General features: G+C 49.1%; 1 protein-coding gene across 7 annotated transcripts in view; it reads left to right on the top strand.

The window, feature by feature from the left end:
• Nucleotides 1–19975, top strand: part of Sardh (sarcosine dehydrogenase) — a 63269-nt gene extending 43294 nt beyond the window's left edge. For all 7 annotated transcript variants that reach the window (XM_027423018.2, XM_027423019.2, XM_027423021.2 and 4 more), the window contains 4 exons: nt 11570–11732; nt 12514–12682; nt 16524–16659; nt 18722–19975. In XM_027423018.2, the coding sequence (XP_027278819.1) occupies nt 11570–11732; nt 12514–12682; nt 16524–16659; nt 18722–18847 (594 nt within the window). In that variant the 3' untranslated portion in view covers nt 18848–19975. The remainder of the gene's footprint in view (nt 1–11569; nt 11733–12513; nt 12683–16523; nt 16660–18721) is intronic.
• The last annotated feature ends 35 nt before the right edge of the window (nt 19976–20010 follow it).

Genomic DNA, 20010 nt, shown 5'->3' with positions numbered 1-20010 from the left:
GGCAGACATTGGTTTCCAGTCTTGCACCAGCCTTCTTGGGCCTCAGTTTCCCTAGCTGTCGTACAAAGTCTAGACAATGTTGAACGCCCTTTCTGGAGCATCACATATATCTGTCCAAATATTGAATCTTCTCTTGGAACCCAGAGGAAATTTCATATTCTAAGTGATATCTTGTTCTGGCTTAAAACTGTGTTGATGAACTGTCCATCAGCATGTGGAGGCTCTGGGGCCAGAACATGGAGCCAGGCCACATATTTATAGATCAGTTGGCTTCTAGCCTACCAGCTGCAGGAGAGGAATGTGTGCATCTGCATAGTCAGCAAACCCCAGGTCGAGCAGAGACATGAGCAATGACGTTGGTGAGTGCCAAGTTCTGCAGACCCAGGCCCGGGGACCGAGGCCCAGGACCCTGCTGTGGTTGCCAAGCTCCACTCATGACCGGACTTGGTCAGAGATGCCCAGCCACACGTCACTGACTTTTGCAATAGTGCTTCTCTGAGATGCTTGTGCCTGGGCCAGGCATCCACAGTCTTTGGATTCCTAGAGGAAGAAGGGGGCTGGGGAAAGTAAGTGTCCACTCAACAGCCAACAGACCAGCTGTCTTTGCTCCTCAAATATTTGCTTCAAGGCCAGTGAGATTCCCCAGTGGGGAAGCGCTTTCCCGGCGAGTCTCCCAGAGCTCAGCTCAGCCAGTACTGGGTCAGACACGGGCGTTCTCAGCACCTCGGCTGAGGACACCCCCCAAACTCCTCCCAGCTGAGATCAGGCCCCTCTTAACAAAGCAGCAAGCCCCGAGGCTGGCCGTCTTCATGAGGCATAACAATAAAGCAATTTCCCTCTCAAAATTAATTTCAAATCAGAAGGAAATTGGATTTCTTTCCTGGCAGTGGAGAAGTCCTAGCCTGTAACTGCTGTGACTCCATTTGCTCAGGATAGAACAGGCTCACATAGCATGCATTTGATAAACTACAGAGTACCAGCGAGGATGCATACACACAGAGTACAGCTGCCTAGAAACTTGTGCTGCGAAGCCAGCACAGATCTGCAGAGCCCTCAGACAGCCGTACTATGTTATGCTCTAGTTCCGTGACACAGCCAAGAGAGATACGGCATCCGCAGTCTAGGCATGTGTTCCCTGCCACTACTCAAGCTGTCAGTGGAGGCAAAACTGCCTGCCAGGAAAAAGCAGGAACAAGGCCTGGCTGGAATGAGGTTGGGTCGCCCTGTGTGACCCCAGTGCGTACTGAGGTTCCAGAACTAAGTGGGAGTGGTGTATGTCCTTTCTCTGCAGATTTCTGTGCCTTGCTGCTCTTGTCTGTGGCTGCAGACATCACTATCAGCTGCTTGACGTCTGGGATCTCAGGTTAGACATGCTAGGACAGGGATTTCCTCAGAAGAGAGGCTGGAAGAAGGTCGTTGGCAGATCTATTCTGCCTAAGGCCAGAGGGGTGGACTCCAGGGCCGGCAACTCTAGGAGAGACCCACAGCAGTGTGGGTGAAGTACAGTGTGCTCATGCCTATTTTTAGAAGATTGGATTCTAGTCCTTATGGCCATCACCACTACTATCATTACCACTGCCACCAAAATCACTGCCACCAAAGCCATTAACACTTCGGTCATTTTCTCATCGCCATGGTCAACACTTTCACCATCATCCCACCACTACCATGCTATAACTACCACCGTTCACACTGCTGTTGTCTCTACCGAAAGCACCATCACCGTTATCAACACTGTCACCACCATAGCCACCACCACCAGCACCACGATGACTGCCACCATCTTCATTGTTACCGCCCTTACTACCAACACCATAATGATGGTGTTGATTATTATGGTGACCATCATCGTTTTTCCCACCCGCCACCATCACCATCACCACTGCCACCACCTTCATCACTGTTACCATCACCACCATCATCACCACCACCATCACCACCATCATTTCCAGCACCAACACAACACCATCACTATTATCACTTTCATCAGCACCATCATCTTTATCACCAGCACCGCCACCACCTTTTACCACCATTACTACCACAAACATCACAGTCAACCATTATTACTAACTACCCACACCACTACCGCTATCATCCCCATGGCCACCATAACTTTCGTCATTACTACCACCACCTTCACCACCACAATTGCCACCACGCCATCAACCACTACCTTCACTACCGTCAGTACCATCATCAGTTTCATCTGCGTCATCACCAAGTATCAGCACAGTGAGCACACTGGTGCCATCATCTGTAAAAGGAGTTCTTACGGGAAACCAAGGGCAGTGGAACCTGCCGGGCCAGAAAACTCATGCTAACATCATGAGAATCACTGCTATCCTCACCTCCCACCCTCCCAGCCTCCAAACCAGGTAAGTGTGCAAGATCAATTGCCCTCCAAGAGGGTTTAAATGGAATTTCCTCCAGTTCTACCACCAACTTCCTTCCCCTTTCCCATGGGTTTCGGCCCAGGCTATACCTGCTCTGGCCTCTGTGCACCCTTCCTTCCATCCCCTGGGAGGTCCTCATTTATGTAAGAATGACTGAGTTTGGAGGATGCACTTGGTGCTCTGGAAACATTGTGAGACTGCCATGGGGCAGTGTTATTGCAAAGGCTTAGGCAGGACCTGCTTTCTCGAGCTCCTACACTGTAGATGGCACATGTTAAGGACACCCCGAGGTGTGGCTTGGCCTCCCCTGTCCTAGAACCAGCACGGCCTTCAAGCTACAGCTAAGCCCATTTTGAGTGCCTTTCTGGATTTTTAGTCCCTCCATTCACAGCTGGTGAGAAGCTCAGCAATGTGTCAGATGTTGGATATAATCCCCCAGCCCTTTGACTAAAATCCCAGATCCTTCTCTCATATCAACACTCAAGAGTGGAGGTGTCTTTCAGAGTTGGGCTCAGTATTTAGGATCTGGGAGTATCAATCAGGCTGAATCCCACTCTGCCACCAAAGTCTCTGAGGCCTCTTTGGGGCTTATCCAGCTTGGAGGACCAGAGTTATTAATAAGATGTCTACTCAGTCATTAGTCACCTGAAAGCAGCCATGCTGGCTAACATTTACACCAGGGGAATTGGTAGAGGTTATAGGACAGTTCTACCTCCCAACATATAGCAGTTCATATGCCTCCATAGATATCACCAGGCCTTGAACAATGACTTGACCTCCCTGGGTTCCTTACTTGCCTACTTTTGGGGTGATTGTCTTGTGACATGTGTCCTGGGAGGCAAAGGTTGTTACTGTGCTGTTTCACCAAAGCAAAAGCTGAGACTCAGGCAAGGTCTGTTGTCTGGGAGAAGCAGTCAGTCTCAGATTCAAAGCTCTGTTTGTGTCATCCTATGATCTTGGCTCTTACGGCATGTGCCATGGTTGGGTGCCTGACTCCTCATCTATCTGGTGTTGGTTGACTGCCAGGAAGGCTGGACAATATACTCTGAACTGCCAAAGGTTAGAATACTGGGACTGTGTCTTAGACCAATGGGGTGCTTGAAGGTGAGTGATTGTGGAATGGGGGCTCAGAGCCTTGTCCTGCTCTGGGCTTGACACTTGTGTCTGGGTTAGTGATCTAGTCTAGAATGGAGCAGATATGGCCAGACCTCCACTGTGAAAAGCCCTGGGCTGGTGGGCTGGAAGCTTTGCTAGATGTTCTGAGTTCTCATCTTGCTCTTCCTGGGCTGAGCCTGAGCCTCCTAACCACTATAGTGGGGGCTGCTGGCTCTCTAGCAGGGACACGGTGCTGAGTGGAGGCATAAGGTGAGGTCTCTTGCATCTGCTGTAATGAACAACAGTTACCACTTGGATATCCTGCATGGGTAATGGGCAGAACTCTCCTCTAATCCTTGGGAACCAATGGAATCTTGCAGAATACCTTCAGGACCAGGAGGAGTCAGGCATGCAGGACCCTCCAGAAGAAGCAGGTCCTGGGCTGATTTGGAATGGTGATGATATCGACCTAGGTGTGCAGGTTTCCAAGGCTTCAGCCTTCCTACTGGTCTCTTTAGAGACAATTCTTGACAAGCTGCATTCTGCCATTAAGGCTCTGAGCCCTAAAGGCCACTGTGGCTCTACTTACCATATGATCAACTCTGGTTGATAGACCATTGTCAATTAGGATCACAGGCTAAACCATGGGCCCTGCGTCCTTGCCCTAGCTGGGGCCAGGCAGGAGAGTGTCACCTCCCAGTGGGGTCCCTGAGCTATAAAGGTGTTCCTTTATTTGTCATGATTAATCTACACTCTGATACGAGATGCATAACTCTAGGGTACAGTCTCCTCCACAGGACAGGGACTTCTCTGCTGCCTCATCCTCATGGGTCTAATTCAAAGTGCCTATTTCCATACAGGAGGTAGGGCTGGCCTCAGACAGGATGTTTATCCAACACTCCCGGGGTGGTCTGCCTGGCCAAGGGTCTGAGCTTCATGAAAAGTTCAAGTCAGAGTCTGGGCTCCGCAGTTCTGGGCATAGCTGTGCATCCTCCCAAATTATCCAAGTCCTAAACCTATGTTTTGCTAAAAGTGTCTTCACTTAGGGGTGGGCTTCTGGATGTCAGCTACACTGAAGACATTCCTTGGAGTCTGGTTGTATATGCTGTGCTAACACACAAATTTACATATTAATGAAGCTCATTGGATGGGGTACTGTGGGGTACTGTGTGGAAAATGGGTACTATGTAATAGCATAGGTTCCAAGTGGTGGTGGTGGCATCTTGTTGTGGTATGGCGGGCTGCATGGTGATGGAGTACCGTGTGGTGGGGGGGCACCACCATGTGCTGGGATGTAAGGGTGTGGTGACTGGGGACCATTGATGGTGAGGTACTGTGTGGTGGTAGAAAGGTGTCATGTGATAGCTTTATACTGTATGGTGGTGAGTTTCCATGTGATAGTGGGGTACCATGTCGTGGCAGGATACCATGTGCTGGGGAGGCACAGTTGCTATTTTGATGCATGGACACAAGGTGTTATACTGTTTCTATCAGGCTGCACACACATCTGTCTCTTCAAACAGCTATCATTTCTTTGTGTGTGTAGGGTGTGTGTCCATATTTGTGTATGTGCATGGAGGTATGAGTGTGTGAATATGTACAAGCATATGGAGTCCAGAGGAGAACACAGAGTATCTTCCTCAATTGCTCTCTGTTTTTGAGGCAGAGTCTCTCAGTGACCCTCGAGCTCACAGCTGGGCTAGACTGGCTGCCAGCAAGCCCCCGGCATCCTCGAATCTCAGTTTCCCTAGCACTGAGATTACAGACCACCAAGCCTGGCTTTTATGTGGAGGCTGGGGATCTCACTCATGTTCTCATGCCTGCATCACAAGCACCAACTGAGTCATCTCCCCACTTACTATGTATTTTTACATCTGTCATCTATCTACCTATCTTCTGTTCTTCAATCAATCAATCAATCAATCTACCTATCTATCATCTATCTTCTATCTATCATCTATCTATCCATCATCTGTCTATATCTATTGATCGATCCTCTGTGTGTGTGTGTGTGTGTGTGTGTGTGTGTGTGTGTGTGTGTGTGTGTGCATGTATGCACATGCCATGGAGGGAAGTCAGATGACTACTTGTGGGAGTCAGTTTTCTCCTTCCTCTACATGGATTCCAGTGACTGAACTCAGTCATCAGGCTGAGTGGCAAGTACCTTCACAGGATAATCCATTTCACGTGCCACGAGATCAACTTATTTAGAAGCCACATACGAGTGAGATCACGCAGCACTTACCCGTCAGTTATTACACTTAACAAATGACAAGGACTAACCTTTTTTTGTTTTGTTTTGTTTTTCTGAGACAGGATTTATCTGGACTCACTCTGTAGATCAGGCTGGCCTCAAACTTAGAGATCTGCCTGCCTCTGCCTCCTGAGTGTTGGGATTAAAGGTGTGTACCACCACTGCCCAATTTAAGGACTAACCTTTTTAATGGCTGGATATTATTCCATTGTGTACATGAATTACATTTATGTTGAGTAGCATCATCACAATGAACATGGTAGTGTAGACTGTCAACATACAGCTTCCATTTCCTCCCAACATATAACCCAGAGCAGCTCTGCTTCTCCCTCTTCCTCCCAGATCTGCTTCATAACCCACCACTGGGCACAGCATGGAGCTCCCATGGCTCTACCCTCTCTGGGTTTGCTTTTCTGCCTTCATCTGTCCTCTCTCTCCCAAGCAACTGAGACACAGACAAAGTGCACCTCATCCTGGCCCTCAGGCCTCAGTCTTCTCTCCCTGGAAGGGATCTGGGTTTTTACCATCTTAATTTGGGGGTTATAGGATCCATTATATAGACAGGACTGTCCTTGAATCCTAATACTGCCTCAGCCTCCTGAGTACTGGATTTATGCCCAGCTTCAACCATTTTAGCCCTCTGTCCAGTAGTGTGAGCTCCAGAATGTTTTATTTTGTTCAGCTAATTCTCAAACCCCTTAAGTAGAGCATTTCTCAGCCCTGGCCCTAGAAAGGACATCCTGTGGAACCCTGCAGTATAGACCCTTCTGTGAATGACTTCAGCACAGCCTTGGGGTTCATTTTCATCTCAGCAGGCATCAGGACATCCTTCCTGACACACAGGTGACTGCTGTCAGCTGCTTCTGCCTCTGGCTGCTGTGCCACAAGTGTGAAAATTCCTCTTTGAGCCCTGCCTCCCCTGTTGTGTGTATGGGGTCAATGTTTACTCACAATTTGGGCCATGCCACCTAGGTCACACTTTTCCTTGGGAGCAGCACCATTTTATGTCCATGACAGCATGTCCAAAGCTTCTGATTTCTCTACGCCCTCACCAGCATGTCATTCTTTTGTTTTACTTTTTGTAAGAGTTACATTACATTTATTTATTTGTATGTGAGCACCCGTGTCACGACATGCCTGTGAATGTCAGAGGTCAATTTGTAGGAGTCAGTTCTGTCCTTCTACCATGTTGGTCCTAGTGGTAGAACTTGGGTCCTTTGTCTTGGCTGCAAGCCCCTTTACCTTTACCCACTCAGTCATTGTTTCAGCCCTGTTTTGCTTTAAAGTTATTTTTTTTTGTTTTTTGTTTTTCAAGACAGAGTTTCTCAGAGTAGTTCTGGCTGTCCTGGAGCTCACTCTGTAGATCAGGCTGGCCTCAAATTCTGTGTCTGCCTCCCAAGTGCTGGGATTAAAGGCGTGTGCTAAAAGATTTACTTGTTTTTTTTTTTTAAGATTCATTTATTTATTATGTATACAGTGTTCTGCCTGCATGTATGCTTACATATCAGAAGAGGGCACCAGATCTCATTATAGATGGTTGTGAGCCACCATGTGGTTGCTGGGAATTGAACTCAGGACCTATGGAAGAGCAACCAGTGCTCTCAACCTCTGAGCCATTGCTCCAGCCCTTGCTTGTTTGTTTTTAAGATTTATTTATTTATTATGTGTACAGTGTTCTGCATGAAGGGCAGAAGAGGGCACCAGATAAAATTGTGGATGTTTGTGAGCTACCATGTGGTTGCTGGGAATTGAACTCAGGTCCTCTGGAAGAATAGCCAGTGCTCTTAACCTCCGAGGCATCTCCCCAGCCCAAGATTTGTTTTTTGTTTTTAATTGCGTATGTGCATGTGTGTCTGTGTATGCATGAAGCTCTCACCTGATCACCTACATGGCAATTTACTTTCAGACACTCTGCTGAGTTTCACTCATCTGATTCTCTGTCATGGTGACAGTGCCAATCTGTTTTCATTGCTATGGCCTAGTTGCTGTCTGTTTTGAAATGAAAAAGACAGAATCCCCCAATTTTGTCAGTTTTCAAAACTGATTTGACTCTCAGGTTTGAGATTCCATATGAATTTTAAGAGGTTGTTTTTCCACCTCTGCTACTTAATAAATGTCAGTGGGACTCTGCCAGGGCTGTGTGGCCTCTGTGACTGCTTTGGGTACTTTGAGCATCTTAGTAATTCTCTCCAAATCCCTAAACATGGGGTGTCTTTGAATTTAGTTGTTGTCTTAAAGTTCTTCCACCTCTTGGTTGGGATCATTCCTAAACATCTGAATGATGGCATGGATGAAATTGTTTTAATTTCTTTCTTATTTTGTTTTGAAGGTTTGAGACACTCTGATGCAGCCTGGCTAGCCTTAAGCTTCAGTGTAACCAGGGATGACTTTGAACTGCTCCATCCTGCTGCCTCCACCTCCATTCCTGGCTTAGTTTCCATTTCTGGGTTGTTCATTGCTAGCATATAGAGACAGACGATGTTGTATGTTGGCTTTGTATCTCAAAACTGCTGGATTTGTTTCTTATGGAATCTTTAGAGTGAGAAAAGAGTTTTACCAAACCCTGGTTCAAGGCCTTGCTGCCAACCTTGTAGGATTCTAGCTTTGTCCATTGCCAACAGCATCTTTCAAGCGAGCTCTGCCCACTCTTAAGCCTTCTTTATTTTGTACTTTTTGTGGTGCTGGGAATCAAACCCAGGGACTTCCACATGCTAGGCAAGTGCTCTATCACTGAGTCATACCCTCAGCCCTCCCGAAAGCCTTTTAAAGCCACCTGAGACGGTATCTTGTTGTTTTCCTGAGCCTGGGTTTCCTCGCTTAACACAGTAGTTTCCAGTTCTGCCCATTTTCCTAGACAATTCATAATTTCATTTTTATGGATAAATAAATTTCCATTGTGTGTATGTACTATCCATTCATCTGGTGATAGTCATCTAGGCTGGTTCCATTTCCTTGCAAGTGTGACTCAAGCAGCCATGAATACAGTTGTGTGAGTGCCTGAGCCAACATTTGATGGCAGGTGAATATATGCCGGGCACAGAGCTGTCTATAACCCTGCTGCTCATGAGCCCTGTCTGATGCACATTCCTTAGGTAGGGCATATAGCCTGAGCCCTCAAGGTGGCTGGGAGGTGTCTGACCCATAGCAGTGGGGATAATGAGTTTCTGATACCTTTGTTTTCTCAGTCTCATTCCATCCTTGAGTGTCAATACTGGGAAGAAATGAGACCTGCCTTTAACTCTACTGCTTCAAGGGAAAAAAAAATGAAAAGGACCCAGGTAACCAGGATCTAGAAACCTGGAAGGCACTTCTCCAGATTCTTATCTTGCCAGAAGGGAGAAGAACCTACTGTCTTCTCTTAGGAGGTCTTGGCACCTGCCATGGGACACATTGGTTTGCAGTGGAGTCCCAGATGTGGCCACCTTGTGTCCCACTGAGGTCAGGAGACCTCAAGCACCCCTGGACATCAATCACCCCACCTGTGTGCTTGGCTGGATAAGGAGTGTCTGAACACGGATGCAGGGCTGGGTGCACTTTAAAAATGACTTTCCCTGCTTCAAAACGAGGCTGGCTTTGAGCCCCAAGCTCCTTCGGGGGCTGTCTAAAATTAGCACCCTGGTGACAAGGCAGTCTTTGTCAGGGGCCTACAGCTTGCACAGGGAAGCAGGGAAATGTCAACAGCATAGTTTCAGCATCAGTTTGAGTTTTTTCACAAGGCCAGGCAAATGGCGCTGCTTCAAAGGCTTTTAGAACCCAGGTTCTCAGTGGCTGTGTGATTAGACTGTCGGGTTGATAAGGTACTGGCTTCGTGATCAGACAGCAGGGTCATTCCCTCCCCCACCCAGCACAGGGGTGGCAGCACAGGCCTGGCCACCAGCGTCTTTATTTGTGAGGTGTTTTGAGCCCCCCACATTCCTTTGATGAGCTGAGCAGTGATCCTGGGTTGAACTGTACCCTTGGGGACATTCACCCACACATCCCAGAACTTGCCTGAAGGCTGGGGAAGTGGGCATCAGCTGTTGGGTGTGTTAAGGTATGGTCATGTACAAAGCCAAATGTATAGAAAGACTGCATCTTCTGGGAAAGGTAGTATTGGCTGTCTGGGTGTGGACCCCTGACCCAGACCCAGATCTAGCTCTCCCCACTGGGTCTCGGTGTCCTTCCTGCATGGTTGTGATTGGGTGGGATGTTTGTGAAGTTCTCAGCCTAGGCACAGCAGATAAATGGTGCCGCCATCCCTGTGTGTGTGAGCCGTAGTTTCGGGAACCCACAATGCTCATTCCTGTGGCATCTAGAATGATGGATTTGGCATGTAGCCACCCCGAATTGGTGTGGGCAGGCATTGATTATGCCTATGACTTCCCACCTTCTTCCCATGAATGGGAGAGGCTTCGTGCTTTTTAAAATGAGAGCCCAGGCTCAGGATGGCAGAACCTGAGGCCGTGGCCTTGTGTGTGTGTGTGTGTGTGTGTGTGTGTGTGTGTGTAGTTGCCATCTTGTTGCAGTGACAAAACACCTGACAAAATCATCCTAAAGAAGGAAGGGCGTTGGTGGCACACGCCTTTTATCCCAGCACTCGGGAGGGAGAGGCAGAGGCAGGTGGGTCTCCGAGTTCGAGACCAGCCTGGTCTCCAGAGAGAGTTCCAGGACAGCCAGAGTGGTTACACAGAGATACCATGTTGAAAAAAAAAAAACAAAAAACAAAAAAAGAAGGAAGGGTTTTGGTGATTATTGCATGCCTTGTGCGCTCAAAGATGATCCGTAGTCCGTAAGGCTAAGATTTCTTTATTCAGATAAACACCAGCCCAAACGCCAAGCCAGAGTGTGCCAGGTGCACAAGGCAGCCAGGCCAGAGAGAGGGGCCAGAAAGAAGGGGCTATTCACGTGTGCTTGGTCCCTTAAGAATCATTCCCGCATCACCTTAGACCTCCCCTGACCACGCCCTCACGGGTGTGTCCTGGCACTACTAGGAGGTGGGGCTACAGTGTCTCCCTACAGGGTTTATTTGAGCTCACAGTTTGAGGGGCAGATCCATCATGGCAGGGCAGGTATGGTGGCAGGAGCTTGGGGCAGCTGTCATATTTCACCCATCATCAGGGAGCAGGGAGAGAGATGGACGTGGGCATCAGCTCACTTCCTCCTTTTTATTAGGTCTGGGAGCTCAGCCCATGGAATGGTTTCCCTACCTCAGGTAACTCAATCTAGAGCCTTCCTTGAGCATGCCAGGAGGTTTGTCTCCTAGGTGACTCTAGATCCTGTCGTGTTGATGGTCCATATCAACTGCCCCAGGTGTCAGGATGTGGTTCTTCAGAGTTGGCATGGGTCCAAAGCCTGATGGCAGAGTCCTGGTAAGAGGCAGGATGGGCACAGAGATTGGCATCTGGAAGAGGCGCAGATGCCGACTGCTGCAGATACATTCAAAGCATTACAGGGACCCTTGCTTTGGAAGAAACCAGGAAGGGGTTTCCTGAACCTCCAGGTGTGGCTCTGCCGTGCCTTGATAGAGACTATGGCCCCCAGGATAGACATGGAGTTTGTTTCCATTGGTTTAAGCCGCCCAGTTTCTGGTCACTTGCTTGACCTTAGGGAACCAGCTGGCCACTCCTGAGGTGTGAGGCCAGGAGGTGGAGACTGTCTCCTGCTCTCTAAGGTGAATCTTCTTCCTTCACTTCAAGACTCCCAGATCAGGTTGTGTGAACCTTCCTTGGAAAACCCACTTCTCACTGACAATCTGACCAGGCCCAGGCCTGTGGGTAAGAGGCAGTCTGCCTGGACCTCATCAACCTGAGGCAGCTTTTTCTGATTTATACCCTTGTCTCCCCAGGTCCGGGCCATACGGCTATCCTTTGTTGGGGAGCTGGGCTGGGAGCTGCATGTCCCCCGTGCATACTGCTTACCAGTGTACCAGGCTGTGATGGCTGCAGGTGCCAAGCATGGCCTTGTCAATGCAGGCTACCGTGCCATTGACTCCCTGAGCATCGAGAAAGGTGAGCCCTGGGAGGCCACCCAAGCCACCAGGAAGAATCTGGGGATGCTTCTGTCACTGGTGTGCATATTTTCACATCATAAATCCCTCTATGTCCAAGCCTTGAGTATTTTCCCAAACCCTCCTCACTGCCTATTCACGGGGTCTCCCACACAGGGCCTTAGAAGTGATTCTGGGGCCCCCAATACCCATACACACCTGGACTCAGAGGTGAGGCACTGCCTAGAATCCTGAGGGAATAGGCCTCAGTGGGGAGGGGTTGAATTCAGCACTCTGGGCTCCTTGAGAGAATCTTTTGAGCTTTTGAAGAATTTGGTCCTGGACATTGGCCCCAGGGCCTCACATATGCCTGTGTGTGTGTGGGGGGGTGTCCTACTACTAGCAGCACCCAGATATCTCCTGAGAGGTGAGGACTCAGAGCAGGATAGGCTGCTAGCAAGTGGCCACCTCACTTCCTTTAAAAGATGGGGGAAGTTCGGAGTGGGATCTGCCCTTCCCCTAGGGTGGCTCACTCCACCTTCTGGGTTGAGCAAACACCCCACCCTGAGGGTACAAGGGCCTGGAAAGCTCACGGGACTAGTCTGCTCCAGGAGCTCATATAGGGAACTTTCTGGAGTCCAGGATCTACCTCATCTTCCTGGGCTGCCCAGATTTCTAAGCAGCAGTAAAGGTGGAGATTTGGGGACTGGGTAGTGCAGGTTTGAGCAGCTCCCACATGTATCTTCTAAAGACTTGTTGCCCATCTCAGCTGGACACTCACGCACATTCTCCTTGCCCCACAGGCTATCGACACTGGCATGCAGACCTGAGACCTGATGACAGCCCCCTGGAGGCAGGATTGGCCTTCACCTGTAAGCTCAAGTCTTCAGTGCCCTTCCTTGGCCGTGAGGCCTTGGAGAAGCAGCGTGCGGCAGGCCTCTACCGACGCCTGGTGTGCCTCACTGTGGAAGAGTGAGTATTCTGGCCCATAGAGTGACTGTCCACACTGATGAGGTGGTACTTAGTATTTCCAGGGAGAGTCCCTGTGACTGGCATGTCTCTCAGGTCCGCCTCCCTTTCAAAATGGCCCATTGCAAATGGGAAAAGTGAGGCCTAGGAGTTCTAAATCTATAACACACGATCTGCATCATAGTTGGTAAAAGCAGAACTGGTATTCAGATTCAGACTTCTCGGGCGCTGAGTGGGCCAGAAGTGGGTCAGAGGTGGGGGCGTGGTCAGGGCCCCAGGGACATAGGAAAGGCTTAACCCTCTCTAATGAAGTCATTTAGAAGAGAAAGCCAGGCTGGCTCCTCTGTGGTGAGTAGAGCCAGGCCTGGTAACTTGGGAGGGTGAACCCTACTTACAAGTTGGTGCCCATGTCCCTTTGCAACCACCTCCTATCCTGTTCCATTTAAATCCTGACTAGGTAGAACTGTCCTCCATTTATAAATGAGGGCCGTCATGTGACAGACTCATACCCAGTCACACAGCAGAGGTGAAAGGAGAGACCCTTTCCAGGGAACTCAACACCCTTTCTGGGGAACTCAACCCTCCATTCAGCTCACCAAGAAATAGCTTGGAACATGTCACTGGGAGCCAGGCTCAAGTGCTCCCAGTCACCAGGAGCGTTTGGATCCTGGAGGCCTGGGTTGTACACTGGATAATGTTGCAGCCCATGGTGGTACCATAGAAATTCTCATAGCAACTGTCTCCAGGAGGGGGAGATGGCTTTGGGCGTTGCTTTGCAGCTGGCAGTCAGCCACAAATGCTGCCACTTTGCTCAGAGTGTCAAGTGTGATGAGAGGCAATGAGCAGAACTAGGGTTTGCCATCATACTGTGACTTCTTGAGTTCTCACCTACTCCCCTGAGTACTGCCCAGCTTGGGTGGCAGGGGCCTCTCAGATGGGGCAGAGCTTTCATAGTCCCCCTTAAGCCTCTATGATAGCTTCTGAGGCCCGTGTTTAGCTCCAGAGCTAAGGGTCAACACCTATCCTGTTCAGGGGCTTCCTTCCTGTCCCTGAGGTTCTTGGCTACAAAGCACACAATGATGTGTGCCTGCTGCTTTGAGGGGACTTGGCTGAGTTGAGCCTCCATGATGCCATTTTGTCCCATGGAGAATGACTAGAGAGGATGCAGGGGAGGAGGTGTTCACCAAGCCTTCATCCTGGTCCCTATCCTCTGGTGAGTAGGACTCAGATGGTATGTCTCTGAGTTGCAGACCCAAGAGGGCATTTGAATCTGCCCTGACTCTTGTTATTCTGGGAAGGTTTCACACCACTGTGGCTCTAATGACAGCCCAGAGGAACAATCTGCAGATGACATCAAGTGTTACCGTGATCTGGGCATTTACATTTCTAGGTTTTAGTGAGTTTCTTTTTCTTTTTGTCTACCATTTTGAATTTTGAATAAAAAACTTTAGTATTAATATAGTACATTGATAAAGAAAAATCCTTTAGCTGGGCAGTGGTAGCGCACGCCTTTAATCCCAGCACTCGGGAGGCAGAGGCAGGCGGATCTCTGTGAGTTCGAGACTAGCCTAGTCTACAAGAGCTAGTTCTAGAACAGCCTTCAAAGCCACAGAGAAACCCTGTCTCAAAAAACCAAAAAAAAAAAAAAAAAGAAAGAAAGAAAGAAAGAAAGAAAGAAAGAAAGAAAGAAAGAAAGAAAAACCCTTTAGGTAAGTGTATTATAAGAAGCAGATGACCAGAAACTGTAAAATAAGCCCACTTGGCAGTTAAATGAACTAGATTCAGCATAATCTCTATCAAAATTCTAATGGAATTCTTCATTGAACTAGAAAAAAAAATCCTGAAATTTATATGGAAGCAGAAGACCCAGAATCACCAAAGCAGTCCTGATCAGAGAGAGAGGGAGGGGCATCATTATACCTGACCTCAAATTATATCACAGAACCATAATGGAGCAACAAACCAGCATGGTCCTGGCATAAACATAGACATGTAGACCCATGTTACAAAGAGAGGACCCAGGAGCAAACCACACAACTCTTACAGTCACTGTATTCTCAGCAAAGGTGGGTCCAAGACCACATTAGAGAGAAGCAGCCTCTTCTCTCTATCCAGCTGGCAAAACTGGATATCCACATGTGGAAGTGTGAAGTAGACCCCTGCTTTTCATCCCACATGAGAATAATCCCAAAGTGGATGAGGTTGTAGCCTCCTGAAACTCTGAGACTTCAAGAGGAACACTGAGGGATGACACCTCAAGATACAAATGTAGGCAGGTCTGACTGAGTGGGACTCCAGTAGCTCAGGAAACCAGCACGAACAGATGAATGGGATTGCAGGAATTAAAAGCGATTCTCCACAGCAAAGGAAACAATCACCAGAGTGAAGAAACAGCCTGTAGAATGGGAGAAATCCATCTGACAAGATAAATGCTCAGAATACACAACAACAAAATTAAACAACCCACAAATAAGTAGGCAAATGAGCTGGACACACAGCTGAAAAAGGAGAGAAATGCAAATGGCCAATAAACATATGAAAAATTACTCAGTGTCTTCAACTGTGAGGGAAATTCAAGCCAGCACTATGCTGAGAGTCCATCTCTCCCCAGTCAGAGGCTGACACCAAGAAAAGGAATGACAGCCAACGCTGGTGTGGTCAGGGAAAGAGGAACTTTATCCACTGCTGCTGGGAATGCAGGTCATTCTAGCCACTGTGACCAAGGGACTTCCATACGGCTCAGCTACGCCCTCCTGGTGTACACCAAAGGGCTCTGAGTCAGCAAGCCACAGAAGCACTTGACAACTGTGGTTACTGCAACAGTGTTCATAATAACCAGGGTAGAGAACCAGCCCAAAGGCCCATCAATGGATGAATTTTATTTTTATTATCTTATTTATTTTTTGAGGCAGGGTTTCATTATGTAGACTTGGATGGCCTGGAACTCACTATGTAGACCAGGTTAGCCTTGAACTCCTATCGGTCTGCCTGCCTCTGCCTCCTGAGTTCTGAATTAAAGGTGTGCGCCCCAATGCCCAGTTCAGTGGATGAATTTTAAAGAAAATATGGTACACACACACACAATGGTGCATGATTTACCCATTGTTTACCCATAAATAAGAATGGAATTGTAGTTTTATTTTCTGTAGGGTTGTGCTTTATATGTTATTTTAAAAACCTTTATTTGTGTGTGTGTGCAAGTGTGTGTGTGTGTGTGACATGAAAGTAGAAGGGGGAGGGACTGTGTGGGTAGAGAGAGGGTAGCTGGGTGTATGCGAACAGAGCAAATATATACACATATGATGATCTCACAATGAAACAGAGTATTGGTATTTTTTAAAGGTTTTATTTTATTTATGTCTATGTGTTTGTTTATATGTGCATGTATGCTATATGTGCATGGGTGCCCGAAGAGATCAGCAGAGGGCATAGGATCCCCTGGGGATTGTGAATACCTGGTGTGGGTGCTGAGAACCGAACTGTGTCCTCTACAAGAGCTCTTAACCACTGAGCTATCTCTCCAGCCCCCTCATTATTTTCTTAAATTAATATAGACCCATAAAAAGGAAGTTAAATGAAGAGGGCTTGGAGTGAGGCATTTCAGAAGCCTCAGGGCTATAGTCAGGGTTATAGTTATAGTTCTGCTCATTCTCTCATTCACTCCCATCCTGTCTCCTGTCATCCTAGGCCAGATGTTGGGCTATTGGGGCCTTTCAAGGACCTAGTAGCGTAGCTGCACCGATGTGGGGCATATGTTCTTACAGGTACAGTCCAGCTGCCTGGTTTCTCCAGGCTGTGTTCCCACTACAGTCTGGGGTTCCAGCCATCTTCTTGTTTCTTCCAGGGAGGTGCCTATGTTTGGCCTGGAGGCCATCTGGAGAAACGGCCAAGTGGTGGGCCATGTTCGGAGGGCTGACTTCGGGTTTACTGTGAACAAAACCATCGCTTATGGCTACATCCGAGACCCCAGTGGTGGGCCGGTAAGCCCTGTTTCCTCTCCCTTTCCAGGCTCCACACCAGGCTCCTCTGACCATACCTGAGCATGCTGGGAACACAGGAGGAAGGAAGCCAGGAAGGGTGGAGGCGTGTCCAGTCCTGGTCTTCAGCAGCACCTTGCCCGTTTTTCTCTTTTATCTCCAAAAGAAACTGACTGGGGCAGCCCCAGGATTTTCTTGATCAAAAAGAGTTGTAGGGTCTGGGACAACATTCTCTGGTCCTAGAGGCTAGCGGACCATCTCTGCCCTTCCTCCTCACCCCAGATACCTCAACCCCAACAAGTGAGCCAAACCCAGGCTGCAGATGCTGAGGCAGCCCCGACACCCACAGGAGGGTACGAGCTATGTCTCCAGGAGGAAAGGGGTAACCTTTACCTCTTCCAGTTTTCCAGCCATGAGTATAGAGGTGTAATGAGTAGTGACATTTATTATCATACCATCTTTGCCCAAGTCTCACTGAGGTCGCCTGTGCCCCAACTCCAGTCCCAGAGATGGTGACTTGGCTCTGTCTTCTAGCCTGACACCAAGACACGTTGAACCACAGTGTGACTGAATGGAGGGAGGGAGTACCAGGCTGGGGAAGGAGCAAGGACAAGTGGCTACCATGGGGCCTGAGGGGTCCTCTGACTTCTGGAGCTCAGCTGGATGTGGCTGAAGGTAGAAAAGTGCTCTGTGCTAGAGCTGGAGGCTTAGGGCACAGGCTTAGTTTGAGGCTGTGTTTTTTTTCTTGTTCTGTGAACATGGACCAGGGGTTTCTCTACGATCCTAAGCTTTTCCTATAAAAAGAGCATGGGCGTCCACCCTCCAGTATGGACCACCATAATGAGTGGAACTTAACTGACAGTCATCAAATGTTGCAAACCAGCCTGGGACCTGTGGTGGCTGCACAGGACCTTCTTAACACTGAGAGGCCTCAACCTGGGTCCCAGCCAAGGCAAAATTAGAAGTTCGCTTACTGGTGCCCAGTCTTAGTGGGAAGAGGAGAACCCACAGCCTTTTCTATCAAAGATCAATGCCACCCACCCTTCCCACGCTTTCTTGGGTTTCTGATAAACAGAACCCAGGAGACCCAGCATAAATCCCACACAGGCAAGGAACCCGACACTGAAGGTGATCAAAGGAATGAGAAGCTTATGTCCCACTGCTGTGATCAAGCTTCTGGAATGAATATTCATGCCATGAGAGTGGGCAGATGCTGCAAACCAACTTATCAGTGCTCTGGTGGGATAACCCACATTTCTAAGAAAGACTAAGGAGTGGTGGGGGGCAGGGAACAGGATTCTGTGGCACGTGGGTGTTTATCAGCTGTACTGGGCTAGTCCCAGAACACCCTGCTGAAATCTACCAGCCTCCCAGTCATGCAGGGAAGTACATACACAGAGGGTTCACCCCTAAAGATCCTGTGGCTTAAAAAGCCGTTTTGCCTTTTTCTATTTCTTATCCAGTCCTGAGCCACCTGGAAGGAGGGAGAACAAGCCCCAGACACTTCCAGCCTGGGCCTGGAGTCCTCATTGTACACAAAGAAACAGCTCCTTGGGTGGCCTGGGAATGTTTCTCCCTCCAGCACAGTAGAGTGTCAGGCTATTGCACTCTCCCTTGTCGGAGGAGCACCTGCTCCCAGAGCTAACAGCTCCAGCACTTGCCAAGAAGAGGGAGGGCACAGGGGCTTTGCTGTCCAGAAAGCTGTTCCGTCCACCCTGTCCCTCAGGATAGCATGTCTGGCCACTGGCCCCTGCCCTATAATAATGATGTGTTTGTCTGGCTTTAAAACCACCCAGGCTCCTGTCTGAGCCCCATCTTCCCAGGCAGCTTGGAACAGGTCACAGGAACAGGTCGTGCTGAGGGAGAGGTCTTGCTGGCTACTGGGGCTGAGCTTTGCTGGGCTCAGATATTCCTGTCTGGCTCATGGGCACAGGGCACATAATCTGCTCTTCTAGGGAGCTCCAGAGGGCTTGGGACAGGGGTTGACTTATCGGAGAGTTAGGGATGGGGAACCCTAGACCACCCTCAGTAACAACTGAGTGACCTTGATTCCCTCTGCTCCTAGGTCTCTCTGGACTTTGTGAAGAGTGGAGAGTATGCCTTGGAGAGAATGGGGGTCACCTATCCTGCCCAGGTTCACCTGAAATCTCCCTTTGACCCTGACAACAAGCGGGTGAAGGGCATCTACTGATGTGCTGCAGGGTAGAGGCTACCGCTGTTCAGGCCATTGGAAACCGCCACACTTCCCACACCCTGCCTGCCGACTCCTGTACTGCACAAATGCCCTGTGTCCCGAGACCCAGGATACAGGCAAAACACAGCCTTCCCCACCCTTAGCCTCCATATGATCCTGCAAACCATCCTAGCTCCTAAACAGGACTGATAAACCACGGAGTTCCTCCTGCTCATGGACCACACAGTGGCCTCCAATCCACCGTAGTGCTCCCAAAATGCACCCTACAGATGTCTTAGCTTAAGGCCCCTGTGAGTATCTCAGAAGATGTATGGCTTCCCCCCTGCTCCTCACTCTGGCATACTGGCAATGTGCAGCCTGAGCACTTGAAGAATAGTGAATCAGGGGACAGTGAGCAGGGATTGATGATCAATGTCTGCCACAGGGATAGAATGCAGAACACAGAGGTATGTGCTGGACTGGTGCAGCCCTTCCTCAGGATGGCTGCCTTTCACACCAGAGAGGAGATGGGTATTACAAAGTTCTTGCCTTAACCTTCCAGTTCAGCAGGAGAGAAAGCTGTCTGAGAGTCGCCCCCTGTGATATGGAGGGAACATGGCTAGCCTCTGTCTCAGTTCCCCCTGAAGCATTGCTAGTGAGTCCAGGGACACCAGGCTTCTGTTGTGCACAGCCCTGCTGTGGTGCCCCTTTGCAAGGACTTGTCTCTATCACAGATGCACCCTGTTCACCCCACCTTTGGTGAGGGGAGTGGCTCCTGTCACCTCCTGAAACCACCTACACCTGCCTGCATGTCAGGAATGACCCTGTCTCTTCCTGGGGTGAATGTCTGTCACTTTTCTATAGACCCAGCCATTCTCTTCTGCCTCACACCCTGACTCAGAAATCAGGATGCTGTGACTGCCCGAACAAAGGTCACCATGTAGCCTTACATTTCCTGCCTTGTAGTCTAGGAGAGCAGGGGACAGATGATGTGGTGGTACAGAGCTGGAGCCTCCTAAACCCGAAGAAGGCAGCAGAGGGGAAAGATGGGCACAGTTGTCCTGGGTGGGCTCTGACTCTTCACAGGCTCACACACCACACACTGAGCTGGAAAAGGACAAGCTAATAAAATTGAAAGCATGGGAAGATGTGTGGGGTATACTTGGCCTTTCAAAAGTGGA

Source organism: Cricetulus griseus, chromosome 6 (genome assembly GCF_003668045.3).
Source record: "Cricetulus griseus strain 17A/GY chromosome 6, alternate assembly CriGri-PICRH-1.0, whole genome shotgun sequence".
NCBI classification, from domain to species: domain Eukaryota; kingdom Metazoa; phylum Chordata; class Mammalia; order Rodentia; family Cricetidae; genus Cricetulus; species Cricetulus griseus.
The sequence above is the reverse complement of the archived record's forward strand: the minus strand, read 5'-3'. Positions and strand labels throughout refer to the sequence as shown.